Source organism: Lycium ferocissimum, chromosome 9 (genome assembly GCF_029784015.1).
Source record: "Lycium ferocissimum isolate CSIRO_LF1 chromosome 9, AGI_CSIRO_Lferr_CH_V1, whole genome shotgun sequence".
In the NCBI taxonomy this organism is placed as follows: domain Eukaryota; kingdom Viridiplantae; phylum Streptophyta; class Magnoliopsida; order Solanales; family Solanaceae; genus Lycium; species Lycium ferocissimum.
Window position 1 is genome coordinate 43,738,351 of NC_081350.1, and position 19,492 is coordinate 43,757,842.

Here is a 19,492-nt window from a genome sequence, read left to right on the forward strand (position 1 = left end):
CAAAATTCATTAATTTTATAATATGAAGGTACCTGGGAAAGAATTATATCGTCTTTTTAATCTTGAATAAAAAAGTTTATTGAATAAATAAGATATAACTTTACAAAGTAAGTAGCATATCACATTATATGTTTAATATACCCAAATCAAGCTAATTACTCGCACAAACTACAGTATCTTATCTACACTCTCCTTCAAAGAGCTACATGGCAAGAAATATATATGTTGCATAAAGGCTAATATTTGCTCGATATTTGCATAAATACTCATGCCTTACTGTTCCACGGTGTAACACCTAATTTCCCATCCACGAGAAACATTTCCTCAATCAGTTTTGAGAAAGAATAACTTACTCAACACTTACCCGAAGTACTTGATCGAGATAATTTGGGAAATGAAGGGATGGCCAATGACTTTTTTTGGAGGTTGCTGTGCTGCCAATATCTTCCTCATCCACTATTGATGTGAAATGGGTTTGGGAATTTAAATAAATTGAAGATGAATTCCTCAATTCCACATGTACATCAAGCTCAATTATGAAAAGCAATAAAAGGGTATGAAGACTAAGATAACTGTTGGAGTAAACACACACCTAAATAAATGCAAGCAATTATCTTAAATCTAGGATAAGAAGTAAGAAATAATTAATCTAGAATTGAGACTTAATCAATTAACTATAAAGACATGAAAAAAATTTAGGAACTAATTAAATTAACATTCAAAATATATACAAGATACAATCCAAAGGGATAAGCGATAGGAACTCATACATGAATTACTTGTAATTCAAGAGGAAGTGTAAGATAAATTCCCAACTCTCAAAAGAGTAAACGAAGCTCATCATCCAAAATAACCTTTCCCATAAAAGAAAGGCCTAATAGACTATTTATGTTAGGGTTCATTATTCGAAGCAAAATATTAAGATACTTTCGTAATTTAAGACCAAAGATATGGGTCTCCTTCTCTTTTTGTATTTCTAATCTTGGACCTTGTTTTTCACTCTTTAAATATCCACATAAGCAAATTAAGAATTTGAAATTTAGAAAGAAGCCTTTAATTTACGATGGCCACCTCGTAATCCATCAACACCCACATATAATTAGTATAAATATAGTTATAGATGTAAATATAAATATAGATACATATTAGTTCTACTTTCGAGCAAAATTGTCATCACAGGCGGGACAGAATGTTGCCCACGTGTTAAAAGTTAAGCAGAATCGAATCCCCCTTAATTGCATTGAAGATAGCTTTTCTTTTTCTTTTGAATTAGCTGTAAGACTTTACGTGTGTTTGAATATTCTGGATTGAGAAAAGGGACGTTGGAGAGGTACAATACAAGTAACCGTTGATTCGCCATTCACGAGTATATACCATTAATAATGGATGAAACAAATTGGAAAAGTAAGAGTATCAATTTCAGAGTGTCAGCCTTTCATTGTTGTCAACACATTGAACAATAGCTCCCACTAGGTTTTGTCCCGTATGATGATTGATGATTGAAATGAAAACTGATAATGTTTCTATCTGCTGCCCAAACCACATTTTGCGGGAAATGAGATAAAATGAATTAAGAGCAGAATGCAAAACAAAACCTTTTAAGCTTTTAACTAGTCGCCAGTTTTTCCTTTCAACTAAATTTCGCAGCATGTTACGTCCTTCTTTGAAATTTTAAACTTCGACAATCTCCACCTTCCCTAAAATATTTTGGTTAACATTAATTACAAAATAGTAGTAGTACGTAACTAAGTACTCCCTCCATCTCAAATAATTTATTGCTTTTTTATTTTACACGCCCTTAAGAAATATTAATTATGAGGGGTATTTGACTACTTTTACCTTTATTTATATCTAAGTTATAATCTCTCCACTAAATGTTGACCATATTTATGTTTCATCTCTATTTATGACAAAATTCTATTAGGAGTAAAAAAAAATTAATTAATTTTACCTTAAATTTTTAAAATAATAAATAATTTAAGACAATTATTATTAAAAATCATGACAAATAATTTAAAAATGAGAGAGTAGTAGCTTTTTCTTTTACTTTGTTGCTTTCCTCTATTATTTTCCTTTTAATTACAACCACTAGTTTCCACTAGATGGTCAACCACCCACTCACAAGTCACATCTCTCCTTAGGCCCTTGTGCAATCATTCTTCCTCTATTTTCCTTCCATAATCTTCCTTTTAATCATTTCCCTCCCTTTTGCTTCATCCCCTCGTCAAACAATAATAAACTTATTTAACTCACTCAATCCATTTAACTCAACCTAAACCCATTTTACCCAATCAATCAATATTTTAACTCATTTAACTCATCAAACAACTACGTAACTTTTAATGAGTTTTCATATTTCAATGTTTTTATATCTGATATTATTTACTGAAGTTAATGGCTCATCATACCAAACTTAATCAGAAGGAAAATATTTTCTCTCCAAATTAAGTAGGATGATAGTATTTTCTCTCCTTTTTCGCTGAAGTTAATGGCTCCAATATTTTAGTTATTGAAGCTTGTTCTTTTGACTGATATGGAGGTTGAATTGATGATGCCTCAGAATTCTTTTTGAGCACATTATATGCAGGGGCGGATCTAGGGCCCAGTGAGGGTGTTCACTCGAACACTCTCAAGAAAAATTATACTGTATATACAAGGTATTTTTATATTTTTTATGTATTTATATAGAGTTTGAACACCCTTGAACACAAGAGTAGGGGTTAGTTCAGTGATTTGGATATAAAAATGATAAAATATGCATGACTGAGTATTCTCTCCTTATGAAGTATGAAGAGTGAGTAAAGTAAAGCAGTTGTTTGATGGGTTAAATAGATTAAGATATGGTTGGTTGGGTAAAATGAGTTTGGATTGAATTAAATGGATTGAATGAGTTAAATAAATTTGTTTTTTTATTAAAAAAATAAAATTTTATGAGACATGACATGTCAACCGGAGAGAAGGGGGGTTCTGTGTGTTTAGTACATTCTAAGAAAAATAGTAATAATTGGGTGAAAGCAAAAATAATATTATGAGGCAATTCTCAATACATGAATGACCTTTTAAGAAATTTACACCATAAATATTCATAAGTTTACGTTTCCTTTACCTAAACTTGAGGGAGGGGCGGACCCACCTTATAGGAAGGGGGTTAAGTTAAATTCACATCATTAGAAAAAATTAAATATTTTTACTTGTAAATGTCATCATAAAATTAGAAAAATTAATAGTAATAGAGGACTGAACCCACTTTAGACAAGCAAACGTTCTGGCGCAGCGAATAAGAGGGTTCAAAGTTCCTAAGCACACAAGATCAAACTTCTACGCAGCGAAATAAGTTTTTTCTTATAAGTATGCCCTTTTGGCTTTTGCTAAACGAATATTCATAACGCTATTTTCCTTACGGTAAAGGGTAAAAAATGCCTTCAAACTATGTGAAACTAGACGAAAATGCCCGCCATTAATAGTTTGGTTAAAAAGTACCCTTAAACTATGTGAAATTGAACAAAATTGCCCATATTGTTACTTAATAGGGTCAAAACTGCCCTTTCCCTAATAAATATATTGTTTCTTTTCTTTTTAAACATATTTTTTTTATAAAAATATTATTTTTAAAGAAACCTTTTCTTGTTTATTTTCTTTTAAAATTCCTTTAACTAATATAAAAGCTGGAAGTAATTTTTTTTCTTCCTAATCTCGTTTTATCAATTAAAATAAAACTACCACCTATACTTTTTTACCGATAATATGTAGCATATCTATAAGATCATAATAACCCCATCATTAATTTTCATTTTGATAACGATAAAATTCTATTTCCTAATAATATAGGAAATACTTTTATATATTAATCTTTTCCGAATTGATTGTTGTATCTTAACTTTAAAACCAAGAATTAAAAAACAAAAGTATTTCCTAATAAAATTACATGATTTGCTTGTAATTTCTTTTTCAATTTTTTCTCAACTTTGTTTTAGAAAAAAAGTGCGTATAATGACTTCATTTGGAGGTCACACCATGAATAAAAAAAGAGCAGTGAGTCCTTTTCTCGTCAAAAAAAAAAAAAAAAAAAAAAGAGAATGTGGTTAACAAGTTCTATTATCGGTATCATTTATACAACTGATTACCGTAATTTTTAACAAAACCAGTTTATATAAATTTATGGGTCTGTCACAGGCGTTTCACCCGCAGGTCACTAACTCTAGCGGGACAACAGTCGTCGTGGCTTGTTACGTGATTGCTCGCCGATTGAAGTAAGGGAGAAGACAGAGAGAGGGGTTCACCTACCGGTCACCAACTCCGGCGGGCCATTGGTCGTCGTGGCTTGTTGCGTCGCTGCTTGCCGGCAAATCCAACTTTAATGTGAGGGAGAAGAGAGAGGGAGAGATGGAAATTGGAATACACAATATAGCTACGAGCGGTAATTGGATAACAAATTATAGCTAGCGATTATAATATATTTTAAATGTAGTTATTATACTTAAATGTCTCATATATGTTAGTTACACCGTGTAAAAATTCTAATATGGACGAAGCCCCCAAAAAATTATTACGAGAGAATGTTATTAAAATTACTTGAAGGAAAAACTATTTATTTTGTAAAAGTCCATGTGCGTCGATCGAGGAACTGCACATGGTGGAACGTATTGTTCTTACTTTTACTTTTCCACTTTAGACTTTTCACGTTATTTAAGAAATAATAAATGAAATGCATAATTTATCACTGTATCCATATTAATTAGTGTATGTTTTTAATGGATTTGAAAAATGATTTGAAAATGAGTAATTAATATTAAGATTTAAAAAAAAAGGTTTGTCTTTCCTTGATATGCTAAAGTAGATAAATAAAAGTGAAAATTTATTTTTAAGACATGTTTGGTCATAAGAATTTTTCACGGAGTAAAATTATTTCTTTATGGAAATCCTTAAATAGTAAATATTTAAAATACGCATTGAAGTGTTTTTTGTTTTTTTTTAAAACTTGTTTTCACGTTTTTTTTTTATTCCATTTTTAATATATTAAACAATCAAGTATTTGCAAAAATATAACCAAACAGATCTCCATCGTTTGGAACTTATAATTACAACAAAAACATTCTCTGTCAACAGGCCATTAGAGTTAGTGGGAGAATGATGTAAAGTAGTAATGGCCTAACATTAAAGGATACTTAATTAATGGAGTGTGGAGCTTAACCCCTGCTGATTGACAAGGTATCACTGTAAAAATGCCCAGAAGAACGTGCACTCATATATTGGCCAAAAAAAAGAGAGAGAAAGGGAAAAAAAAGAAAAGAAAAGAAAAAATAGCATTGAGTACCTTCATCCGAAACCATATCTCTTCTTCTTCTTCTCTCTTCATATTTTTTCAAATCAAACGAATACTTCCCATCTCTAAACCCCATTTCCTACATAAACCCCCATAAATAATTTCCCTTATACACCCATAAATACATCACAATTTTTTTCTTCATTCTTGATTTTTTTTGTTTGTATGAATGGAGTCAAATTGCATTGAATGCATATCATCTTTAGATGGTATACATGAGATCACCCAACATATTGTAAAATCTCAGTTATCTTCTTCAAAAACACCCCAAAACAACAAAAATAAAAACAGTGGCATTGCGATTAATCCAGCAACAAGTGTACATGAGCTTCTTGAATGTCCTGTTTGTACTAATTCCATGTACCCTCCAATTCATCAGGTTTGTTCTTTTAAGTTTCCATTTTGGTTAATTATGTCTTCCATTTTGCACTTTTGATTTTCTTTATTTATTTACCTGTTAGTTGGTTGAACAATGCAGTATTTGATTTTTTGTTTGGTTTGTGCTATGATTGGCGTATAAACCCGTTTTGCACTATTGTCTCCCAAAATTCAGATTTCTGATTAATGACTCGTAAATTTTTTGTTTTCCCTCTTTTCAGGGGGAGAGGGGAATGTTTGCGTGGGTGGGGGTGGTGTGGTATGAAATTAGGGAAAAGCTTACTACTGGATATGGTTGTTTAGTGTCCGTTTCGCCATGGATAATTTTCACTTATTTTTTTTGGGAATATTATGTCGAAGAAATGTTTGGGCATTGAATTGTTATAATTTTAGTGTTTATATAATTGTGGAACTTTTAGAGCAAGTCCAAAAATCTTGGACTTACAATTTCGCTCCAAAATAACTTAGTTCAAAAATCCAAACTATCGTTTCTTCAATTTGAATATGTTTGTACACAATAACTCTAATTTTCAAATATCATTTTCAACTTGAAAATAAACAACTTGTTGTTACCTTTTAAGCTTTAGTATTGTTGTAGAGAAATAGTAGAGGCAAGGTTCCCATTACCTATGGATTGTAATTTGGAGAGATAAGATTAAAAATGAAGATATCATACTTCGAGAGACATTCGGTTAAGATGGGGCATAGCGTTTAGACACGACATTAACAACTTGTGATAAGGAGATGCATGGATGCCAGTTATCGTAGGTATGATTCAAGCAATATGGCCATGGACGATTTCGGCCTTAGGACATAGTTGCTACTGGGAAAGGTGAAAGAACAATTGGCTTCCGTTGTTACCACAACTTTATAATAACTTTTCCAGCCACTTTGTCTCTCTTTTTGCATCTATAAATTCAAATTTCATAAAGAAATGAGTAACTCACGTTTGTTTCTTAGATAGTCTTTGTCTTTCGATTTACGTTGTATTATTCTTGTAGTTCTCTTGTCTTTCGATTATCGCTAATGATTTATTATCATTTACACTAGTTATCCGTCTTATTAACACCATAATATCCTTTTTTGAAGACATATATTTAAGTATTTTGTCAAAGATTTTGTCCTTTTAAGATAACTTGTTCTTACGATACTTCTCAAACATCTCACTCCCAAGGTAGGAGCATATTTTGTTTACAAATAGCAAAGACAAAATCTAGTGCAATTAGATTTCACTACGTATGTTTTTGTATACTTTTTTCTCCAAACTCCCACTTAGTTTCATTTTTTGGAGCTTTTTATGCCTTACATGTGTTTGCAATAAATTTTCTTAAGTATGAAAAATAAATTGCAATCACAAAATAAATAAAAAGAAATGATTTTATTTATCAAGATTTTGTGTGCTTCTCTTCTAAATTTTCTCTGTAATTCAAAAGCCATTTGTAGCGTATTTCTCGAACGTAGGATGATTTAGGCCTCTTTGTGATGTATTTAATTTCTAAGAACGTCGGCCTCTTGATCACTTCGGCTCTAGGGAAAACAATATTTAATGTCTAGATCTCTTTGTGAATACTAAGAATTTATGAGATATTTGAGATGCCTTTGCAAGGGAATATGTGCCCCGTGAGGTAAGCGTGAGTTAGGGTTTAAGGTAGATTAGCCTTCAAGAAATCCTAATAGACATGGGTTTTGTCTTGTAGAGGACAAACTTAAATCGGGTAATCTTTTTTATGTCTACAGCATGGTCCACGAATTTGTTAGCCATGGGAATCTTCACCTGGGATAAATTAGTCTAAGTATTATAATCCACAACAATAATCCTGTGATAACTTAGTCCACAAACCAAACGACCCGTAATAGACATTGGGTTGTAGAGGCCCAACTTAAATCGGGTAATTTTTTGTTTTTTGTTTTGTTTTTGTTTTTGATGTGTACAAGATGTTCCACTAATTTGTTAGGTATTCTCTCTTGGTTTGATAAGAGGGGTATGATGGACAATCGTCAATTTTTTGATTTGGAGTCATACTGCTGATTTTGTTTTCTCCGTTTTCAGCCTCTGCTGTAATAATATCATTGGTGGTCAGGCCTCTAAACTATTTCTATGCTTTACTTTTGTTTTTTAATTATTTAATAATGGTGGAATCACTGTCTAGTTGAAATAAAACTTTCTTGAGTTACACTACACACCTTTTAAAATCAACTTATTTTGAAAATTTTTTTTTTGTATAATTATTTTTTTAAAAGTATTATCTTGGAAACACATTTGCAGAATCAATTTGTAGAAATTTTCAGGACTCGTAGAGATTCACTATCCATCTTTCTTGAATTTAGTGATATCTTTGTAAAACTATCTGGTAGGTCTCTGGATTGGCTTATTCATTCCAAAAAATAGCTTATCATTTCTACTTTCTACTCAAGAACATTATTTTTTACTATCAATTAGGGTTTGTTTGGAAAGCCACCTGGTAATTGGAATTGGTGTAATTACTAGGTTAGTAATTACACAGCCTAGTAATTACACAATAGTGTAATTACAATGACCTGTTTATTTGTCATAACGTAATTACAGTGTAATTACAAGCGTACTGTTTGGTTGCACAAGAGTAATTACATATTACTTTAATTTAAAAATAAAATTTAATTATAAAAAATTTAAAATTAATATTTAAAAAATATTGCCTTTATAAATGATATCAAATTAGTTATTTAATAACACATTGTTTCTTGAAAATATATTAATTAATAATCATATATTTGTAATTAATATTGTAAAAAATAATTGATATATATTTTTCAAATTAATATTTAATTTTAATTAATTATAAAACTTAAAAGAAGACTTTTTTTGTGAGAACGTCATGGATTGGATGTTTTGACAAAAAAAATAATATTAATAAATATAATGCCATAACATTATTCAAATGTTTGACACAAAAAATCCATCAAATGTAAGTGAAAAATAAACAACATGTAATGTGATAGCAAATAACTTAAAATTGGAAATATAACCTAAATTCAAAATCCAAAATAAAAAGTCCAACATAATACTCTTATGTCAAATTTCAACATTACACAAGTAAGTTCCAACGTAACTTAAGTAAATAATTCAAAAGAAAGGAAAAATATAAGTTTATAACCTCATTCACAATAAAATTCTACTTTAATAACGTCACTCGTTATATGTCAAGTTTGTTAATGACTCATTCTTTCTAATATTAAGAGGTATAGTTTCAAATATTAGAATAATAACACGGTTATGCTAAATGAATAAAATTAAAAAATTAAAAAAATACGAGCAATTACATGGAACCACGAGAAGTAAAGGTTGGAAATGAGAAGAAAGAAAACGAAAAATAAATAATAATAAAGAAAAATACATTTTAAAAAATAAAAATAATTAAAAAGTAAAAATAAAAAAGAAATTTAAATAATAGAAATAAAAAATATTAAAAATCAAAAAAATTAAAATAATAGAAATAAAAAATAAATTAAAAATAAAAGAAATTAAAGTAAAAGAATAAACAAACTAAAAAGTAACCTTGTAATTACACCCAATTCTCAGCCACCCCTTGAGAATTGGAGAGTGTAATTACACCCAATCCTAATCACCTAATCCATGTAATTACTTGTCAAACAAACGAATCAATTTGTGTAATTACACCCAATTCCAATTACCTGGGTGGCTTTCCAAACAGGCCCTTATAGATTGATTGTTAATTAAACAATTCCCGATTATTTTTAAAGTTATTAGGAGAAAAACTTATTTATTTAATACTTGGTTAATTATTGGGATTGATTAAATAAGAGGTTTTGGATTGGCTTATACTTAAAAATTTGTTTTATATGTCAAAAAAAATAAGTTGAGGTAGTCCAACTTATTTTTTTGGCTTATAATTTGTTTTAAACTATATTCGCTTTTAGATAAACTAAGTTAAATGGGTCAATTATTTTTTGAGAACTTATTTTATGCACAAAATGAACTTTAAAAATTTAAATGGCCCAAACACTCAAAAAGCCGAAAACAAACTTTAAGCCCAACTTAAAAGCCCAATCCAAACGGGCTCTAACTCCAGTACGTTTCCGATCTTTCCCCAATATCCTACGTAATCTAACAACTTGAGCCATGCTCGAAATTTGTACAATTTGAAGATACATTAACTACTCCAGTATAGATGACATGAGATGATCTCCACTACCGAATTTCTTTTTGCGAGAGACAAATTAGATTTTACTAACTTATAATTAAAATTGAAAAGAAGTTCAAATTTGACAAGAGCTTTTGGACCCTGAATGACTTATCCTGTAATCCCTCTTGATATGACGTAGTTTGATATAAGATGAAGTTTAAAGAAGATAGCAAGAGTAGTGCGACTTATGATCCTAAACATTTCATGCATAACGTTATGTAGTTATAAGACTTTAAAAATTTGTGTTTTTAAAACAGTCATAACATTTGCATGACTAAAAAAATTCATCAAGACTAAAATAAAAGATAAGAAAATAGATTATTTTCAAATATAAAAAATTATAGCATGGAACAATTTTGCCAAACACAATTAGAATAATGAGGTTGAAATTATAATTAAGTGTGAAATGAGACGATTTGGTGCATTGAAGGTTCGCACATTTTTTTTTTTTTTTTGTCAGCAATAATAGTAGAAGCAATATAATAGCTCCAAGTTCTTTCTCTCTCTACTGGTGGGTTCAACCTCCCTTTCCGTTTAGTTTCCAAATTGTTTAATGCATTATTGGCAGAAGGTGGAATTACTAAAATACGGAAAATTGAACTTGGAGTGCGTGACAGGCGAATGAATTATGAGAGTAAACCATCTCATCTAGCCATTATTCTACCAGTGGTATTTGGAGAACGTATTTCTATTGTCACAGCACCCTGTCAGTTTAGCATTCTGGGCATTGACTTTCTCTCTCTCTCTCTCTCTGTCTGGATTGTCGGCCTCCTTTTACTTTTAATTATTCTTAAGCTAAGCAATATGTGTATATAATATGTGGTGGATTACATATGCAATGCCCAAAACATAGTCAGTCCCTTCTTACTTAAAATCAATTCTGTTTCTTCTTCATCCTTTTTTTTTCTTTCTCGGAAGCTCTCCAACGGATCTCCACTTCAATTTATTCCTTAATTGGCAGTCTGAGTTAGTTATTCTACTTCTTGCTCTTGCTGGTTTTTGTTATGTACTTTACTTCAGATCCTGTATATATTGCCATCTTCTTAATTAGTACATAGTTAAGCTGGATAGCTTCACTTCTTGTGTAATTCCTTAGTCGCACAATTATAAAAAACCTCTGCAGCATGTAACTTCATTAATTTCTCCAATCTTCTCCTTCCCACCCAAAAAAAAAAAAAAAGATTTTTTTTTTCTTTTTCATTTGTCATGTCTCCTGGCAGATTCTGATTATCCTGAGGATCAATATATCGATCTGGCTGTTACACTGAATATCGTGTAGCCAAACATTTAAAAAAAGACAAAAAATCATGTAATACTTCTCCGTTTAAAGAAACCTAGCTCGTTTTTTCTTTGAAAAAAAAAAAAACAAAAAAACAAAAACAAAAAAAAAGAAAGAAAAGAATTGAGATCGATCGATCGATGGCGGAATTAGAAAGTGGAAGTCCAGCACCAGGTACGCCAGGGACACCAACGCCGCTATTTTCGTCGTCGGTGAGAGTGGACTCAATGGGGTCTTATAGTGAGAGAAAGTCAATGCCTCGATGCAAGTGTTTGCCTTTGGATGCTGCAACATGGGGTGCTCCTCATACGTGTCTCACCGACTTTCCCGCACCAGATGTCTCCCTCACCCGCAAGGTACTACATTTTTAACATCAATTCTGCTGATAATCATTTCTTTTTATATATATTATATACTGGTGCATCGCGGTTAAAGAAATCTTCATTAAATCTACAAAAAAAAAATATATATATATATATATATATATGTCTCCCTCACCTCACATATAAAAGTATATATATTTTAATTAAAAATATATAATTTGTGTTTACAATTAACAACAAGCAATAACCATATACCTATCCCCCAAGTTTAATTACGTTAGTAATAATTAAATTTCATATAAGTATATTTTCAATATATGAAAGCAAAACTTTCATTCCACTTTAATATTTGAACTTCCATTTTGATGAAATTATTTACTTCAAATCAAAAAATGACATTTATAAGTTATGTATCCTAATTTTCTAAAGTTATTTAGTTCTAATAAATAAAACATAGTTAATGAACTTTTAAGACAAATACATAATTTAACTTGTGCGGCGGAGCTTCCTCCTTAATTAGGGATTAGGGTTCGAACATGGATATGGAAAAAATCTTTGGAAATTTGTGAATTATACGAATTAATTGGGCTCGAAATGCGGATATCGAAGACCAAACAAAAACCAAAGAACATGAAAAATGAGTTAAGAGGTTCGATGGCTTTTGAAAAGTAGACCTTAAAAACAAAAAAAATAAATTTGACTTAAATAAATAAGATTAGGACCTAAAAGTAATTAATTAAAAAGTTTAAAAAAAAATTGAAAATGAGGACTACAAAAGTCCCTAATATATATATATATATTGAGTATTACAATTATTTTAGGTCTTAATTAATTGAAACACTTTTTTATTCCTCAAATTAAAATGGATTAAACTAAAACATAGTAGTGTGTCTACTAACTTTGATTATCGCATTAATAAAATACAGGTGAAGCTAAAACTTTTTTGTTTTTTGAGTCCAACGTTCTGTACAAATATGTAAAGGAGGGAATGAACTTAAGAAGAATTGATGTAGTATATATAATTTATATAAACATAACCGGATCCATCTACCTAATCAACTAAATCAAATTAATTTTAGTTTTTCTACCTTTTCTCTCTATTTAGGAGTACATTTTTTTTCTTTATTTCTTGAAATTTTGGTCAAGCAGCCTTACAATGCAGTTTATGGTGTTGCGTGGCTATCGAATTAAGGGACATTAATTTCTTGTTTGCATCCATGAAAAATTCAAAGAAGTAATTTTTCTAATCTTTCTAATTGAAATATAATGTGGGTATTCCAAATATAGGAAGCATAACAATGCAAACTAAGCTGGTTGAGAATGGTGCATTCTGCATTCAAAAATAAAAGTAGACACCCATATCAAAATCTGCTTCACAACAGAAAATAAGGAAGATCCAATTTGTAAAATAAAAAACAAAACAAATGATTTCTTTGTGCAAAATGTATAAAAAATTTTGGTTTCTCGAATTCAAACTAATTAGTACCGGCATATTAAGTACATGTATTATATGAGAAAAATTGCTAAAAAGAACTATAGATTATTGTGATGTCTATTATAGTAAATGATCGATTCTACTCCAGAGAATGGGAGTTTTTTTTAATGGGAGTTGCACCTGTCAATTCGAGAAGAAAATAATAAAAAGAAAAGGAAAAAATATACTTCGATCTTAAGTCAACAATAGTTAAGTTATTCACATTAATCAATAAATTACATGTCTTCTTTATTTTTCACCGGGGTTTTATTGTAGTAAGTTTATATGAAGATTACCTTTTGAAATATTTAAACGTCCCAGACACTACTACTTAACAGATTAAGTTAACTGAGTGAGTCTTCTAAAACTTTCAAATTCAGTTTAAAGATGAACAATATTGTTTTATCTTACAGAGTAAATCATAAAAAATTCATTCTGCACAACGATACAGGATAAATTTTTTGAGATTACAAAGAAGAAGTTTATAGGAAAAAGAGTGATGGTTGATAAGAAAAAGGAATAAAAAGTGTACCAAATTTGAGTGACATGCATCTTTATCTCTTTTACGAGCACCAAAAGCTCCTCCTCCTCGTCGATGTTCATGTTGTGCAGTACCGGTGGATATCGATTACACATTTGGAGTTCTCCTTATTTAATTTAATATGAATTAGAATTGTCTCTAAACTCTGCAACATGAAAAAGACTGTTACCTTGACTATTGAAAAAATTAATAGGTGCTGACTTAATTGCTACCATGTAATTTCTACCATAAAGACATGGTAATCATGAGGAACAAAAGATAAAACTCTTTCTGCAAATCTACTTCGATCAGCAGCCAGATTTGTTCAACATTTAAGAAGAAGATTGCCAAATCTAACAGCCTGCTTAAAAGAATTGCTTCTTATAGTTCAAACTCTGAGAAGCTTAGTTTGAGACAAAGGTCATGATATATATTAGCGGTGAGAATTATCAGTTAAAAGTACAATACATTCCTGATTATTCTTTGTGGCCATTACAATTAGTCACAGTATAAGCATTACGTTAAGCTAGCTGAATCTTGACTTCTTTTTCTTTTGGGGGATCAAAACTTGACTTAAAATAGAAAGATCAGCATATCTTATTAGATATAGTTTACTCTACTGGCACCAATTTCACTTTATTCAAGAAGGAAAAGAACAGCATAGCAATCACATTCACAAATCACAATGGCGTTTAGTAGTATCTGTTTTCAGAAAGAAAAATAAGTACTCCTAAAAGAATTGTCTCTAAGATACATAAAAATTGTGCTTTAAATTGTTTATTTTAGGTCCACAAATCTTCTTCTATTCCTATCCAGTTTTTACTCATTATGCCCATATTATAAGTGCAAGCAAGATAGAAAAGGGGTTTTCGCACAGGTACAGTGTAAGATCATAGTCTTATAGCACGTCAATGATAGTTGGCTACTCCAAGCCATAGAGGAAAAAAGCAGTTCAGTGCAGCGAATTCAGTTGTCCATGCAAAGTCTATCAAGTATGTTATACACTGAGATATGGTATTGACATTGCAATCGCGTCACGATCACTATAGAGGTTTAAGAAGTAAATTTCATGGCTAAAGAAAGGTGCAACCTTACGTATCTCCGCCTTGACCAACTCTATATATTTTTATAGATAGATGATCCTTTCAAACATATGCATGATCCTCTTTTTTTCCTTTTTCCCTCTCCTCTGCATTCGCTTAGCAACTTTGTATAACTTGAAATATATAAAGACAGGAAACGGGAAAAGACCAAAATATGCATATATTTGAACTTCCTAAATAAAATAAATGAAATATGAAGGGAAAACCTAAAAAAGAAAAATAATTATTAATATTCACCTTCAAAAACAATACTCCTAACAAAATAAATAAGTTCCTCACATTCTCATATAATTGTTTTTGTGAGTATTGGAATTCTGATCTTTCAACCAAAGATCCATGTTAGGGTAAAAGAAGGATAGGGTACTAAATTTTAAATGTTCCCAGTTCTAATGGTTTCAATATATCAATACCAACAGAGTTCGTAAATATAAAACATAATATAATATCCCGCAAATTTTTTAAATTTAGAAACAAACTTGAAATTCATGCGTATGTAACCAAAAGGGGATAATCACATTGTTTACAAAATTCTAGCTAATCTCGTCAAGCATATGGTGTTTTTGTGTGTTAGAAGTTATCAACAGACAATGTTTAATGCTAATTACATAATAAAAACATTGTTGATAAAGTTTACAGAAAAATTTAGGAAAAACATAGAGAAGATACTAACCATCAATGCAGTTCTACTTAGGGTGAACATAGAAGGGCGTTCTCTGCGAAGCCTAAATTCTTTTGTTGACGGAAATACCTGCCACGCTCTCAAGAAGTGGCTCTTGGGCATTACATTTCGATCATTCAAAATCCATTCTTTCTCCTGGACGGACTGGATGGTACGTAGCGTTACAGGATTTGTCTTTTTACTGCTGAACAATGTCTGCTCTTTTTTGGGCAGACTTTTGAAGAAGTTGAGACCAAAAATGGCGGAAAGATTGATAAGAGTTTTTCGTTCTGGTTTGATGTTTCATCTTTCACTGCCCACAAAAACAAACAAAGCAGAAGTTATCCTCGTAGTCGTAAGGGAATCTGAACAGGTGCAATTAAGTAGGTTACTAATAGAGTGGCTTTTCGGCTTTAGGATATCACATAATACATAATAATTAATAATAATAATAATAATAATAATAATAATAATAATAAAATTATAAAAAGAGGGAGAAAAAGGCAAAAAATTGTAGTAAAACATAAATAGGATTGTTGAGCTTTTTAGAGTGTCGCGTCGCCTACATGTCGCAATTATATATATATATATATATATATATATATATATATAGATTATTTGCCTATCCTTTTAGATTCTCATTGAATTGTTTTTTGGTCCAATTAGAGTACCTGTCCTAATAATCAAGTTTTACATGTCAGACAAATTGGGCGTTTAGGTACATCATATGGGTACTTAAACCATTACAAACATGAATGTCTGGGCCCATTTATCTCATGAATTCATTGAGATTTTTGTCTTTTCAATCAATGAGGCGCACAATAATCGCCCCGCTTGAGGATCAACGAGGTAGTTGGTCAAGGCTGGCACCCCTCTTGGGTCCGGGCGTCGTGGTCCCAAGCATTGATCAATCTACTTTGATACCATTGTTACGGATCAAACAGGAAAACCTAACCCAAAAGTGTAATCTATTACATAGGACATAGGAGAACCCGTTTAAGCTTATAAACTCATTAATTTTTCTCCTTTTAATCAATGAAGGACAATTGACACATCACATACTATTGAACGAAAATAGTAAAGTGACAAGAATGTTTTAGGAGGATTTTCTCTGCCTTTGTATTCACAATATGATAAGGAGGTCATATTGTGACCAAAACATTCTTGTCTCGTTATTATTTTCGTTCAATACATACCATTTACTTTAATTCTCCGGCGAAGTCATAACTTAGAATTTTATTTACAACACATTTTTCTAAAACATTGTTTTCACTTGTCCATTCTTTTCCTTTTCTTTTCTTTTTATATAGTGTGTTTGGAAAATATTAGAGATGATCACATTAAGAAGAACAAATAAGAAACAAATAACAACTATAACAATAAAGATAAGACAGAGTTGAAATTGAAAAACCCGGATCAAGGCACACTATGCATGACTCTGTATTCAGAGTAGATTTCTGTCGCTACCCCGAATCTAATAATAAAGTGACGTTCTCCTCCCAAGATATAATGAACCACTTAGAAATCTTCTAATGTGCACTCAAATAGAAGTCCCGGAGAATCCTTATCTCTCGAATGCTTTTGTAGAAACTCAGAATAAGAAATAAAGCGGACTCTTGAAGAGAATGAAATTATAAAGATCCTAAAGATCTAGATATGATATTTTTGATTTTCTGCAGTGGATAGGTATTTATAGAAAGTGATCACACCTTTTCGCACCCCAGAATGGATATACCCCTTTAGATTGTATGACACCTTTTTACAATGAATAAGTGTATCATTTAAAGAAGGGGAAAGGGTCAAAAATACCCCTCTACTTTAGGAAAAGGACTAAAAATATCCTCCATTACAAATTTGGGTTAAAAATATCTCTCCCATCATTAATGTTTTCAAATATACCCTTGTCTTAACGGAAATCCCCAACATAACCCGAATTCATTTTTAAACCCGCACCATTTAAACCCCACTCAACTAAATAAAAAATTCATTTTGAGGGTTTAAATGAAGCGGGTTTAAAAATAAAATCGGGTCATTTTAGGGGATTTGGAAATTTTTATTAAGATAGGGGTATATTTAAAAACTTCAATTACGGGAGAGGTATTTGTGACCCAAATTTATAACAGAAGATATTTTCAGCCCTTTTCCCAAAGTAGAGGGGCATTTTTGACCCTTTTAGCTTTAAAGAATGGGTAACACCTTTTCACAATATATTGTGTTTTTGAAAAAAAAATAAAAATTGAATCACTTCTAAATAAATTCCAACATAGACAACATGCAAGATTCTTCTCAAGAAAATGGAAATTTCAATCTGGATTCTAAAATATAGCAAGTTATTGTGGTGCCAATAGATTAGAAAGTGATGCTAATCGCCGTTTTAGTAGTTCAACTTGCAAGTTCTGACAGAGAACTACTCTGTTGTTACTAGTATTTTGCATGTAAAGAACTACTATTATCATACCCTAAAGAATAAAAACGTACGCTTGTGTGGTGGATACATGCAGTTAGGAGCAGAATTCGTGGGGACATTTATCCTTATATTTGCTGCAACGGCCGGGCCAATTGTGAACCAAAAGTACAACGGAGTAGAATCTCTAATCGGGAATGCAGCTTGCGCAGGGCTGGCTGTTATGATCGTGATTCTGTCGACGGGCCATATTTCTGGAGCTCATCTTAATCCATCACTCACCATCGCATTTGCAGCACTTCGTCACTTTCCTTGGGTTCAAGTGCCTGCCTATGTTGCAGCGCAGGTTTCGGCATCCGTTTGTGCTTCTTTTGCACTCAAAGGTGTTTTTCATCCTTTCATGTCCGGTGGCGTTACTGTTCCTTCCGTAAACACTGGCCAGGCTTTTGCTCTTGAATTCCTCATCACATTCAATCTCCTTTTTGTTGTCACTGCTGTTGCAACCGACACCCGCGCGGTATGTACATTCTTCTTGATCTATTTCTGATTAACCATAGTTTTCTTTTTTATATATTAGACTATTAGTCAAGTTTATTGCAGAGGATAGAGCGAAAAGGATCTTGGTGTTATAATTTATCTTATATATGTAAGTTTATCATTGCTATTGATTCAATATAATTACACGGTCGAAATCAGAAAGATCTTTTATGAGTTCAATTTAGACATTCACAAATATTAATATGAAAAAAGTAGATACCTATCAGCTCTTTGGTGACGGATAGCTCGAAAAGACTATAGTTGGAAGATGACATGATTTTTTTGCTTTTATAGGAGTATTCTTTTCTTCCAATAAATACGTACTATTTAATTCTTTCAACAGGTGGGAGAGTTGGCGGGCATAGCAGTTGGAGCCACAGTCATGCTCAATATTCTAGTGGCCGGGTAAGTCAATATCTCAACACCCAAGTAGTTAGTTTTAATAGTTTAGGAAAATGTATCTACTAATCTGTTCCTCCCTGAATTATCATAGTGCTAGTACTAATCCATGGGTTAGCAACCAAATAAACCTCCGAGAATTACCATATCAGCCACTGCATTAGGGAAGAAGCTTCATTCTGATGCCCTTTCTTCACTTACAAATAATGTTGCACAGAACCAACCGTAAAGAACAATAGGCAGCCAAATTTCCTCCTTCCAAGTATGATTTTTCATGCCTACTACACTGACAAAGGAATTCGCAGCTAGGCTTTATAACTTTAGTTTGTCAAAGCACATCCAGTAATTTTATTTTTTTTCCCCTTTTGGTGTTTTCGAACATGTTGGAATAAGCAGGCCGTCAAGCGGTGCTTCCATGAATCCAGTACGAACTTTGGGGCCAGCAGTTGCAGCAGGGAATTACAAGTCATTGTGGATATACCTAGTGGCTCCAACTCTGGGGGCTCTTGCAGGGGCGGCTGTTTATACACTCGTAAAACTTCGTGGAGACGACACTACGGAGACGCCACGCCAGGTTAGGAGCTTCCGCCGCTAGGCTGCTGAAGGAATGGTGTTGTTCCAACTTATAATACTATTGTGTGTTTGAAAATAAAGGTGGAGGACTCGGAAAATGTGACTTCCAGTCTAACTATCGAAAACAATTTACATTTGCATTTTGACACTCTTTCCTTCTCATTCGCTTTGTGTGGATGATTTAAAGGAAGAGGCAGAAGTTTGATTGTGGTCTGTGACCTTTTATTTTGATGATTTGCTGTGTGTGAACTATGCTACCTTAAGATTATGTGTGGTGGTAATAAGAAGCTTTCTACGCTGCTACTTGTTTATCTAGTCACAAAATGTTCAAGCATCC

The 19,492-nt window shown here is 31.7% G+C and overlaps 1 protein-coding gene across 1 annotated transcript; it reads left to right on the forward strand.

Moving 5' to 3' along the window:
- The first annotated feature begins 10,545 nt into the window (after nucleotides 1-10,545).
- LOC132030983 (probable aquaporin NIP5-1) lies at nucleotides 10,546-19,458 on the forward strand. The gene is made up of 4 exons (XM_059420794.1): nucleotides 10,546-11,520; nucleotides 17,744-18,163; nucleotides 18,527-18,588; nucleotides 18,979-19,458. The coding sequence occupies exons 1-4, from the start codon at nucleotides 11,305-11,307 to the stop codon at nucleotides 19,175-19,177; spliced, it is 897 nt and encodes a 298-aa protein (XP_059276777.1). The 5' UTR covers nucleotides 10,546-11,304; the 3' UTR covers nucleotides 19,178-19,458.
- Nucleotides 19,459-19,492: the final 34 nt, after the last annotated feature.